The following is an 11,669-nucleotide window of genomic DNA, read 5'->3' as shown; positions in this document are numbered from 1 at the left end:
CATGACAGGTGTTTATGACAGTGTCATGTCAGTCTTATTCAACCCCCTTCAAATAAAGAGTTACCTTCTACTAGATACATCTGGACTTTGAGTTCTAACAAATTCACATGGAATGAAATAACTTGGTTCATGTGTCAGAGCGAACAAAACTTCATTCATGAAACGCTGCCCCCATCTGCTGGGTAAACTGTGCATTACTGATCCCAGTTCACTGTTGAGGTTAGTCTTCAAGTCAAATAACCTTAAAGTTTTCTTGATGAAGCACGTTTAATATGCAAAGCAACACCACGTGTCTCCCATCAAGATTTAATGACATGATAAAAACAAATAAAAGTTAAAATGGAACGAAAACAATATAAAAAACTAAGATGCACAGGTGAGAAATAATGATATAAACAGTCAAACACTAACAAATGATTCAGTAATTTTCTCCTCAGTGTAAATACCCTAAATAAGTTTTTTTAAAATATTTTAAAAATGCTTAGAAGTTTTAATAGGAAGAATAGGGTGCATTGTTTTCACTACATTGGAGCCAGTGAGTTTGTGATAGCTTTGTAGAATCAGTGAATATGGATCACTGTTAGCTCACTGCTAAGAAACATGAGAGAGATGATTTATATGGTTACATTAATACAAATTTATTTGTTGTATGCAGTCTGTCAGAAGATGATCCTGAACTATATGTCCAGCATAAAAACAATGTTTAACTTGATGGTAGCTTTGCAAATAGCCTCAACTTTGCCCAGCCTCTTCCAAGCATTTCCGTTACAGAAAAACATTTTCAATAAATATTTTGGTAAATTTATTCCATTAAATTATTAATCAACATGACTAAGCCTCTTTGGCTCAATCACAGTAACATTTCCATGAGAAATACTTAAAAATTTTCAAGTATTTTCAAGTATTATCATTTATTGGTTTGCTCATGTGGAAAGATTTAGCTTTCTTCTTGCTTAGAGGAACATATTGCTGTCCAGCAGGGGGCGGCATACAACTTTAATAGAGATAGCAGAAGAAGTAGTTTCTGCTCCGAGCTTGTAAGCTGCTGCATGTCACTGAGATAATAGTTTGGTTTTTATTTTAACGAAATTTATTTGAACTATCACAAGCCATGTTGGGGATATCAGGACGGATTTTTCTGCGGTTGAACAAGACATGAAGTAGAATAAAAACGCCTCGTTTTTTAAAATATAAGGCTGGCACGAGCTCCCTGATGCTGGTTACCTTTAGCTCAGAGCTAGCCCGTGTTGGTTTGTTTTGCTAACAATGAGTTACAGTAACTGTTGTATTGTGTAGCTGCTCTCTTAGTTAGTCGCGCTCTGTGGTTTTTTGTTTTTAGTTGCAGAGGCCAGTAAAATAAAAGCGGCCTCGGCCGTGGAAAGCTACCAGCAGCAGAGACTCTTTGTTGGTGTTGGCAGTGATTTAATGAGCTCCTGAGCAGCTCGCCGTGTCCGCGGAATGGTTCACCTGCTTGTTCAATGGGGCTGCTGAGGAGCACGATGCCGCCTAAGATCCAGCTGCTCGCCGTCCTGGCGTTCGGAGTGGCCATGCTCTTGATAGAGAACCAGATCCAGAGACTGGACGAGTCAAGAGCCAAACTGGGTAAGAGATATCTCTGTTTGTTGCTCTGGAACTATAATATGTAAGCAAGGCGTTCTATAATCTTCAAAGACATACAGATTTAAAGGGATTTCACAATCAGCACCACAAAGAAAATAAAGTTGGAAGATTCCAAATTGTGGTTTGAGAACTTTATGTTTAGTGTTGTATGATTGAGTTCAAGTCTGGGTTTTTAGATGCTAAAAGAGATAAACAAACAAACAAACAAAAAAACAGTAAACAATGTTATTAATAGTCTAGTTTCAAAATAGATAAAAAAAAACAACCAAGTAAATGTTTTTTTGAAATTTTGAAATTTATTTCGAACATGATACAAAGATAAAAAGTAATATAGTACACAATAAGAAAAGTGAATAGAAAAGAAGAAAAGAAAAAAAATACAGATATCTGTTTTTCCAAATTTAAGGATACTTTAAGGATCCTTATTATGTAACCATGAAGTGGTGATATTACAATATCACACAATGTGGTGATGTCATCCATGTATTTCAATGGGGTTTAATGTGATATCACTACCACAGGCATAGTTGTGAAATAGTTCGCTTCTTAAAAAAAAAAAAAATCTAAGGTCTGAAAATTATGTTGCTCGTTTTATTTAATTCCCATAAATAAAATGCAATTCTCCTGTATGTAATTATTCCCAGTATAAATAAAGCTGTTCTGTTTGTGGCCTCAGAGGTTTGGCTAGAGAACAAACAGCTTCATGGAGACAGAGGAAAACAGCAGAGACGGTCAGGGAGGCAGCTGACGAGCGTAAAACTGGGTTGGCTTCTAAAACATCTCAAGCTTTTAAACATCCTACAAAGCATTGTGGTTTCTATTATCATTATTATAAAAGTGACACTAAAAAGATACAAATCAAATCTTTTGTCTCTTTGGCTTTAAATCTGTCGCTGCACTGCCTCACTGAACAGAACAAAGCCGTTATCAGAACGGTTCCATTCAGTACTGCGACTGTACTGCTGAACAACACACGATAACTGGATGTAAACGGATTTTTAAATGGTACCACAATATATATGGATTATCTCCATGTATGCAATACTGGAAAAATAATTTTAGCAGCCATAGTAACTTAGGCTAAGTGAGCCTATGTTTCCTTAAGCTCACTTAAAGCAGGGATTGTGGCATTATTACTGTCACTGGATGTCTAACTATTACCATGTTAATGCTATTTTTGTCAAGAAAATGATGCTAAAATTGCCCAGCTGTTCTACAGGAACCTGAACTGTCAGTTGAGATGAGGAGTTCTAGAGGTAGACTGTCGACGAGAGTTTTGGAGTCTTTGGACGCTTAATAATTTCCTTTTATAGAATTATTATTTCTAAGGCTACATTTCCACAAGACTGCTGCCTGGAAACAGCTGGTATATTCTGATGTTTGAGGAAAAAGTTCCACATCTAGACACCTCGAGTCAGCTGTGGTTGTCATGCCAGGCCACTAGATGGTGCTGTGATCTTAGCATGTCATCAAATGTGCTGTTGACCGTTAGCTTCCACCTCATTGTAAACAGTCACCTGTCTCCCACCTACAAAGTGCTCGTCCTATGTAACATAAATCAGAAGTTGTGTTAAACTGATCAGGCTAAGCAGCACAATACTGCACAGAGCTGCGGGTTTATGCGTAAAATAAACCTTACAGCTGTGCTGTTAACCAGCATCTGGTCAGGAATAAAAGGTTACAGTTGGGGCGCTGCGGTGGCGCAGGTGTAAACAAATCCTAACCCAAAAGAAAACGTGTAACTGCAGGGAGAAGCCATGAGTCAGGCAGCCAAATGAAATGGTACAGAATACTTTTGAAAGCCTCTGTTTTTCGACATGTCGAATATTTCACTCATAAACGGATGTTTGGCTGCTTTTTTCTGATCCATAAACAGCTGAGTTCCATCATACAGGTGAAACTTCACTGAGCTTTGAAAGACCGAGTTAAAGCTCAGTGACTCGATCTGGATACACACACACACATACACACACTCCTGTATTTGGCTTTCATTTCTTTCCACTGCAGTGGAGGGGAAGAGAAAAAATGAGAAAAAAGACTTTTAATTATGCCTCTTGTCAATATTCTCATCAAAACCTGAATTAGGTAAAAGTTGTTCTGTCTTTAGGAGCTGTGTTGTTTTTAATTAATTAAGGTTTGCAAACACACTGCGGTGACCTCATGTCAGGTTCTGTGTGGGAGGAAAGACCCCCATGTTCACAGCTCTGAGCACTCCTCTGACAGCTGGAGACGTCCACACTTCTTCCAGCTGTTTGCTTATTAATCTACTGAGAAATGGAGATTTGAAATCTTTTGATATATTAATGAAAGTTTCTGCTTTGTTGCAGGTAAATTATGTGGCTGGTGTTTGTCCATGTTTCTCTCTTTTTACATTTCGCATATTGAGGTACCTGTGTGAAAGTGTCACCTTGTGTTAGTTCCTGAACAGGAAGTCCCAGGGAAGAGATTATTAGCTCTCAGTAGCGTAACTATTGGTTACCAGCTGGCGGTGGGGGCCCACATAAGTGATGGCAAAGAATCAGAGCTATTTTCACCAAAACTAGTGTTAGTCCCTCTGGGATCTTTTTTTTGTTTTTATTATTTTTTCTCATTATATCCCTTCCAGAATCTGCATATAAACAACATAATAATATGGACAAAATACTGGTTTATGTTTTTTAAGAATTTGTTTAGCATTACTTTTTTTTGTTGCAGACTACAACTTGACGTTGAGTAAGGCTGGTGTAGTAGAAGTGAGAAATACTGCCACCTGCAGGTTGTAGCTAGCAGTCATTTAAACCCAATGTTTTTGACCATTTTTGCGCAAGATTTGCAATAAATTCACCATAATCAATTAGCGTGAAACATATGTGAGGATTTGTTGATTTTTGATGTGTTTTAATTTAGTTTCAGTCATTGTATTTTGAGTAGCCTCATTTAATTTGGTCTTTTATTGAAGTTTTAGTTCATTCTGACTAAATCTAGTGTCAGATTTCATTAAATGTTAATCTGCCTCCCTAAAATATGAAACCTTTTGCAGATCTGTGAGAAGAAGAAATATTTAATTAAAATGTTTATCCTTGGATGGAATAAAATGACAATTTTCTTTTCTCACACTGACACAGATTTAAATTTGTTACTGTATTTGGAAAAAAAAACAACATTATTTGAGTTTTTTTTGTGGTTGAACAATCCTAAAAGCAATGTGAACTAGACACAACGTTCTCCATTAAAGACAACATTATTGAAACTGTTCCAATAGTGGAACAAAATCACATTCCAAGTTAATATTTATCATTTAAAACAACTAAAATGATCAGACGAAGAAAAAATGTTATATTAAAAGCAGAAAAAAGGAACGTCTATGTATTCAGTAGCCTGTTGCTTCTAAATGTATCATTTCTTTGACTTCTGGTTAACCAGATTAGTTCTCACTGACTAGTTTTTGAACTTACCAAACTTGTCCACATGACTGAAACTAGACTTGATCAGATTCCCAGCCCATTTTAATTTTTGTCTGAGGTGACAAAATGTCAATCTTTTTCACCAGAAGTCATTCATGAGGCAAATCAATAAATGATAAAACATTTGCTTGCAAATGTCCATAAATATGTTTTTTTTTTTTTTTTTGGCAAATTTAGTCACCTTTGGCTTTGTATTAACCAAATACCACAATGAAAGTACTGTAGATTACTTTGTTTCGGCCAAAAGATCGGTAACCTCTGCAAACACACAGCAGAAATGTCCACCGGTTCGTCAGTGATGTTGGGTTTGTTGCCTCTGTCCTCGGCAGAGCGGACCATGGCCAGACACGAGGTGGTGGAGGTGGAGCTGCGCCGCAGCGAGGACGGCGGCGGGTGGGAAGCCGATGACTCAGTGATCATCTACAACAGGGTTCCCAAGACGGCCAGCACCTCCTTCACCAACATCGCCTACGACCTCTGCAGCAGGAACCGCTTCCACGTGCTGCACATCAACACCACCAAAAACAACCCCGTCATGTCCTTGCAGGACCAGGTGAGAGCCTTCCCACTTCAAGTACATTGTTTCCGTGGTAACCGGTGAAGGGATGCGTCAAATGTTCAGATACGTTCATCCTGCTGGAGACGCTTTTATTTTCACATTACCATAAAATAATAGATTTTCATCTAAATAGACCAAAAACAACCCCTCGCATCTGCTCGTTTCCATGGTGATGCTAATCATATATTAATGAACAGAGCAAAGAGTGTTTTGCTGGCACCACAAACGCAGAGCTCATGACGAGCCTTTATGGCTCCAAATGCTGAAGGCTGAGATGTTACACTTTGAATAGAACACACGAGCTTTACCGAGTTTGAAACCTCTGAAAGCAGTTTATTACATGACAACACAAAGGATGTATGATAGTTTTATTTATTTTTTATTATTTTTGTCTTTGTGGTAAATAGAGAGCAGAAAAGCTCTTTAGTCTGCTCAGACCCGTTAATGAGAACAAAAAGCAGGGAAACTTGTTCTGCTTTGTAACTTTCTCACCTCAGACAGACAGATAATGTTTAGAACTTTTGCAATAAATCAAGTCATCTTATGATTATGACCAATGTTGCTTGTTCAACCTGTTGCATTGTTCACACAAATGTGACCCAGACCCAGTTTTTATTTATATATATTTTTTGCTCATAAACTTTGTTTTTTAAATTACTTTGTCATGGCAGTCTGAAAAGAACAATTAAAATCTTTTCACCAAAGACAAAAACGTAGATTTGTGCCACTTCCACATGTGGTACGAAATTAAATACATATCCAATAGTTTTTCATACCAAATCCGATTTTTGATTTTATTTATTTTTTCAAAAAAGAAATTGCAAATGATGGTAAATATTTTCAAAAACTTGCTTTTATTTCATTTGTCCTTTTTGGGAGTTGACCTGCATTCAAAGTCCAAATAAATACAAAGCTGTAAAAGATACTTGTACAACAGATGGCTCAGCCTGAACCACCGAGTGACGTGGTGGGAAAAAAATCCACATTTTCTTCATAAACAGAAAATTTACATCCAGTGAAAGAACATCTGTGTTTCCTGTGTAAACTCCTCGAGGCGATTAACTCTGAACTGTAACCAAATTGCACCTTTACTTTAAAAGAAAACCGAACTTTGAACCACTGATATACAAACCGGTCTGTTTTCCATGAAGCTTTTCTTCCTGCTTGATCAGCCCCAGTGCTGCACTGTTGGGTCCATTCCATCACACGTTAATGAACGGACTGCAAGGCTACACACCACTCACCTCTCCAGGTGTCTTGTTTTCATCTCCTCGCCGTGTTTGTCTGCTGCCTGCTGCATTGAGCACATAAAAGCTCCGCAGCTCCAGTATTGTTATACGTCTGGCTGCTGGTGCCAAGGTAATATCCTGTTTGCCCTCACACACTCTGTGAACACGGTCAAACTGAAATCCAGTCTGCGGTACATCACACCCCACCTTCCCTTCTGCTACCATTACATCAGGAACATGAAGAGGATTTTTTTACATCCAAATGTCTTAACCAACCAATCACACTTAAACTCCTGTGCAAAACGAACCAATATATGAAATATATTGTTTGTTTCTTTTTGTTGCTCAACAATGAAGTCCCATTATCTCCGCCTGCAGGTGCGCTTTGTTCGGAACGTCACCACATGGAGAGAGATGAAGCCTGGCTTCTACCACGGCCACGTCGCTTATCTGGACTTCTCCAAGTAAGACCCTTCATTTCCTGTAATACCATTAATATCCAGATAAGTTACACGCAGTTAGCAGAGCAGATAAAGAGAGGGGTCACATATTGATTGCCAGCTTGTGCTTTAGTGTTGATTAATAGCATTGTTGTCCTTATCTCCCCCTGACTCTATCGTCCCGCTGATCACAGGTAATTATTCTAATGGTCCAAGTGTTTCTCAGAGAGAGGGAGCGACCTTCTGTTGGCGTGCGTCGCAGGGATCTTGCCAACCGTTCACCGGTGGATGGTTACAATAACACAGAAGCAGTTCACAAGGACAGCGGCTTCACGCTCTGCTGCAGCCAAGCTGCTCTTAAGTGCAGAATCTGCTTTTATGATTATAAAAAATATTTATCGTCATCGCAATATCAGTGTGCACTATACAAATAAACTTGATTGATTGATTGATTGTGCCTTTTCTGCCGTTTGACTCTGTCCTACTGACTAAATATTACATTAAAATAAAAAATTACTTCAAATGTCATCAAATATATTGGCCAACAATTACTGCTCTCCAGTAATGAACATTTTGGCCACAAGGCATGTCAAAAATGCCTTACATCATGAAAACATGATAAACACATCATGCAGAAGCAGTAACAGACATTGCATTTTGCAGTTCCAGATTTGTGGTGGACAGAAGCTGAATGCTGCTTCTCCATGACCTCTCAGAAGACCGGAGTGATCTGGAAAGTTTATACAACAGCAGATCAGTTATTTATAAACTAACAGTATCTAAAAGTCTATTATCTGAGCTACTGGAGCCAGTAGAAGAACTTTAGGCAGACCCGTGAAGCTACTGTTGCAGGAATCAATGCGACTAAGTGCATGGATGAGTTCCTCTAAATCTTGCTTGGTCCTTTTAATCCTGGAAATTTCAGGTGATAGAAGGTCAACTTTGTAACTGTCTTTATGTGTCTGAAGATTCAGGACTGAGTCCATCGCTACACCCAGATTTTGGGACTAATCTAGCTTTTAGCTGTCATAACTGAAGATGTGTGTTGATCATTCCTCTTTAGGTCCAAAGATGACAACTTCAGTATTGTTTCTGTTCCACTGGATCTGTTGTTATGGCACATCCATGATTTGATTTGTTTATCAGTCGAGTGTTTGTATGGGTCCAGAGTCACTTGGTGAGATCATAATGTAGAGCTGTGTATCATCTGAGTGGTAACTAATAGTAACTAATCTTATTTCTTGTTATAAATGAGCTCGTGGGAGCATGTTGATATTAAAAGAAGAGGTTCCCAGGATTGAACCTTGTGGTATCCCACCATGCTTAAAATGCACACTGATAATGTCTGGTTTCTGTTTTCGTTTAGATACGGTGTGAAAGGTAAGCCAATGTACATAAATGTGGTGCGAGATCCAATAGAGCGCCTCGTGTCCTACTACTACTTCCTGCGCTTCGGAGACGACTACAGACCAGGCCTTCGACGGAGGAAACAGGGAGATAAGAAGGTCTGTGTTGCACCAATCGCTTATTTTACACCCAATGTATGTCTTTTTTATTTTTATCTGGATCTACAATAACTGCTGACATCTGGTTTATTTCAGACCTTTGATGAATGTGTCTCATCAGGAGGGTCTGACTGTGCTCCTGAAAAGCTTTGGCTGCAGATCCCCTTCTTCTGTGGTCACCATTCAGAGTGCTGGTAGGTGGGCTGCCAAGGAGAATTGTCATTAAAGGCAATTTAGACTAGAGTTAGTCAAGTCAAAACTATTTGATGCAGCTGACTTATAAAGCACAATATCCATACTGGTGTATAAACTACATGGGAATCGCTTGTACACGTCTAGTAAAGGTGATTATAGTTGGTCTGGGACATTTGGTGTGCAGGAATGCCGGCAGTAGATGGGCTCTGGAACAGGCCAAGTACAACCTGGTGAATGAGTATCTGTTGGTTGGAGTAACTGAAGAGCTGGAGGACTTCATCATGATCCTGGAGGCTGTTCTGCCACGCTTCTTCAAGGGAGCAACAGAACTCTACAGATCAGGTACCAGCAGAGGCAGAAGCAGATCTGCTGGTTCTCTCGTCATCCATGTGAACGTCATGCATTTGAGACTCTCAATGATTCATTAGAACAATTAGATTACAAATTACAAAAATTGGGTGTACAGTTTTAGGACCTATTGTGCCTTCTTTGTAGCTAAAGCAGAGTTCTGTGTTTTTGCATTAGGCCTTATGGCTCAGTCCAGTCCCACTCTGTTTGATTGGTTGATTGGCTGCAGTGGCAGGTAAAGGAAGGATCTGTATCTACTGCTGTCAGTCCAAATGATGTCGGACTAATGGCGGCCAAAAAGAATCAAAAGTAGCATTTTTAGAAGTTGCAGTCAGAACAGTCACACTGGGGCTGTTAATGCCACTGACTTGTGACTAACGTCCGCGTCGCTGATGATGTTCGTTGCATAAATATTTTGGCCTACGAAAAGAACAGTTTAAACTAGGGATTTATTATCAGTATTGGCTGATGCTTGTCATTTCTTACCATTTAGCATTGGTCTGATAAGTCAATCTGGCTGATATTAAATACCTTTATGTTTTTGCATTGATTAGCTTGTGTGTGTTCAGAGAACTCTTCAAAACTTTCTTGTGTTGCTTTCAGGCAAAAAGTCCCATCTGAGGAAGACCACTGAGAAGAAGCCCCCCACCAAGGAAACCATCGCCAAGCTGCAGCAGTCAGACATCTGGAAAATCGAAAACGAGTTTTACGAGTTTGCCCTGGAACATTTCCAGTTCGTGCGCGCCCACGCCGTCCGGGAGAAGGACGGCGAACTGTACGTCCTGGCCCAGAGCTTCTTCTACGAAAAGATCTACCCGAAGCTGAGCTGAGAGCCGAGTTCTCAGCTCAGCTTATTCTGAGGTTATTCCACTGGATCTGCTGCAGACTGTTCCGTTAAAGGTCAAGCAGAAATATGTCAGGTTTTTCTTTAAACTATTTGCTGTTGAGAAAACTGAAACTTGGACTAAAAATCTACGCTGTGAAGAAAGTGCATCTCCTGAGACAGTTGCTTTAGCTGGTTAACAGGCAGCAAACTCAACCTAAACCAACCACTTAAAACTTGCTCTCAACTGTGACTACAGGAAAAAAACTAAACTTCTTCTGCTTTGAGTTCTTTCATGATTTCTCCACCAGGACTTGTTTACACATTCCTTTTGGTCAAAGCTGCATTTGTACATATTGTATCAACAAGTTGTAAACTCAATTATGGACCAAAAGGAGAGAAACGAGTGAACCACTGCATTGTTTTTGCTTCCCGATGTTCTAATTTTGATCATGTTGAGATGGTCTTTAATTTTTAAACCTTTAACATATCCTGTCAGTGTTTTGTCACAGATGTAGTGCTGATTTTCATAGACCTGCTCTCTCTGAAGCTGGAGAGAAAAGTATTGATCAGATCAATGAACACAGTGTGGAAGTACAGGGTGATTTTAGCCAGACTCAGACTGATAGTGCCTTTATTGTAATAGAACTCTTTTGTCCACTTGTGTGTGTTCTCACATTGATTCCCACTTCCTACACAAACATTCTGACAAAAAAAAAAACATGACTACATAATGCTTGACTTCTGTGGTTCATTTAATGTCCAATGGAATAGTTTGACTTAATTTTGTACTGAAAAATAAATCATAAAATAGACATAACCAGCTAAAATGTAAAGATTTTAAAGTGGGCAAGAAAAAAAACATGTTGAAATGCATACAGCTTATAATGCTTGTCATAAGTTAGCCGAACCTGTTTCTGCTACATGCTGTCAGCTGCCCAGTTTAAAACCTTTATATATGTTTTTTTATTGCTGGTTATTCTGTCGTTCTGAAGCGGGTACCCGTTTCCCCGGCATTCTTTTTTTCCACTGAAGTTATGCACACCACTTTCCTCTTCATGAAAACTACACCTCCTGACTGCAGTTCCTGGATCAAATGCTAAAATCCCTGGAATCCAGCATTTCCAATTTACATTTCATTACCAGGGTTTACCAGAGCTTCCCATCCAGACAGATGGCTAACGTGCACTTAGCTTAATTGATATGTTTGGTTTATTTTGGGGTGTGGGGAACAAAGCAGGAGATTACTGCTAGATTGGAAAAACAATATGCAGTTGTGCTAAAATGCCAACACCTATAGTTGGACATAATAAGCTTGAAGAAGCTGCTGTCCACGTGAACGTTATTTATCAACCATCTGCTGTTCTAGTTTTATAATTTTAGTCTGAAATAAACAGGGTTGTGTTCATATTCCAAGATGCCAGCATCATTTTGGCATGAGGCTTGACCACTCTTCTGAAATGGTCATTTGAGTGGTTTCTCTCCAGTAACATCAAGCCACAGTTGT

The 11,669-nt window shown here is 39.1% G+C and overlaps 1 protein-coding gene across 1 annotated transcript; it reads left to right on the top strand.

Moving 5' to 3' along the window:
* Nucleotides 1-983: 983 nt before the first annotated feature.
* Nucleotides 984-10,896, top strand: hs2st1b (heparan sulfate 2-O-sulfotransferase 1b). Its single transcript, XM_007576670.2, has 7 exons — nucleotides 984-1,602; nucleotides 5,393-5,616; nucleotides 7,230-7,315; nucleotides 8,658-8,796; nucleotides 8,893-8,990; nucleotides 9,176-9,333; nucleotides 9,943-10,896. Exons 1-7 carry the CDS (start codon nucleotides 1,479-1,481, stop codon nucleotides 10,167-10,169), a joined length of 1,056 nt encoding a protein of 351 aa, XP_007576732.1. The 5' UTR covers nucleotides 984-1,478; the 3' UTR covers nucleotides 10,170-10,896.
* Nucleotides 10,897-11,669: the final 773 nt, after the last annotated feature.

This window comes from Poecilia formosa, unplaced genomic scaffold (genome assembly GCF_000485575.1).
Source record: "Poecilia formosa unplaced genomic scaffold, Poecilia_formosa-5.1.2 Scaffold413, whole genome shotgun sequence".
In the NCBI taxonomy this organism is placed as follows: Eukaryota; Metazoa; Chordata; class Actinopteri; order Cyprinodontiformes; family Poeciliidae; genus Poecilia; species Poecilia formosa.
Note: the sequence above shows the minus strand (reverse complement) of the source record. Positions and strands in the feature narration are given on the sequence as shown.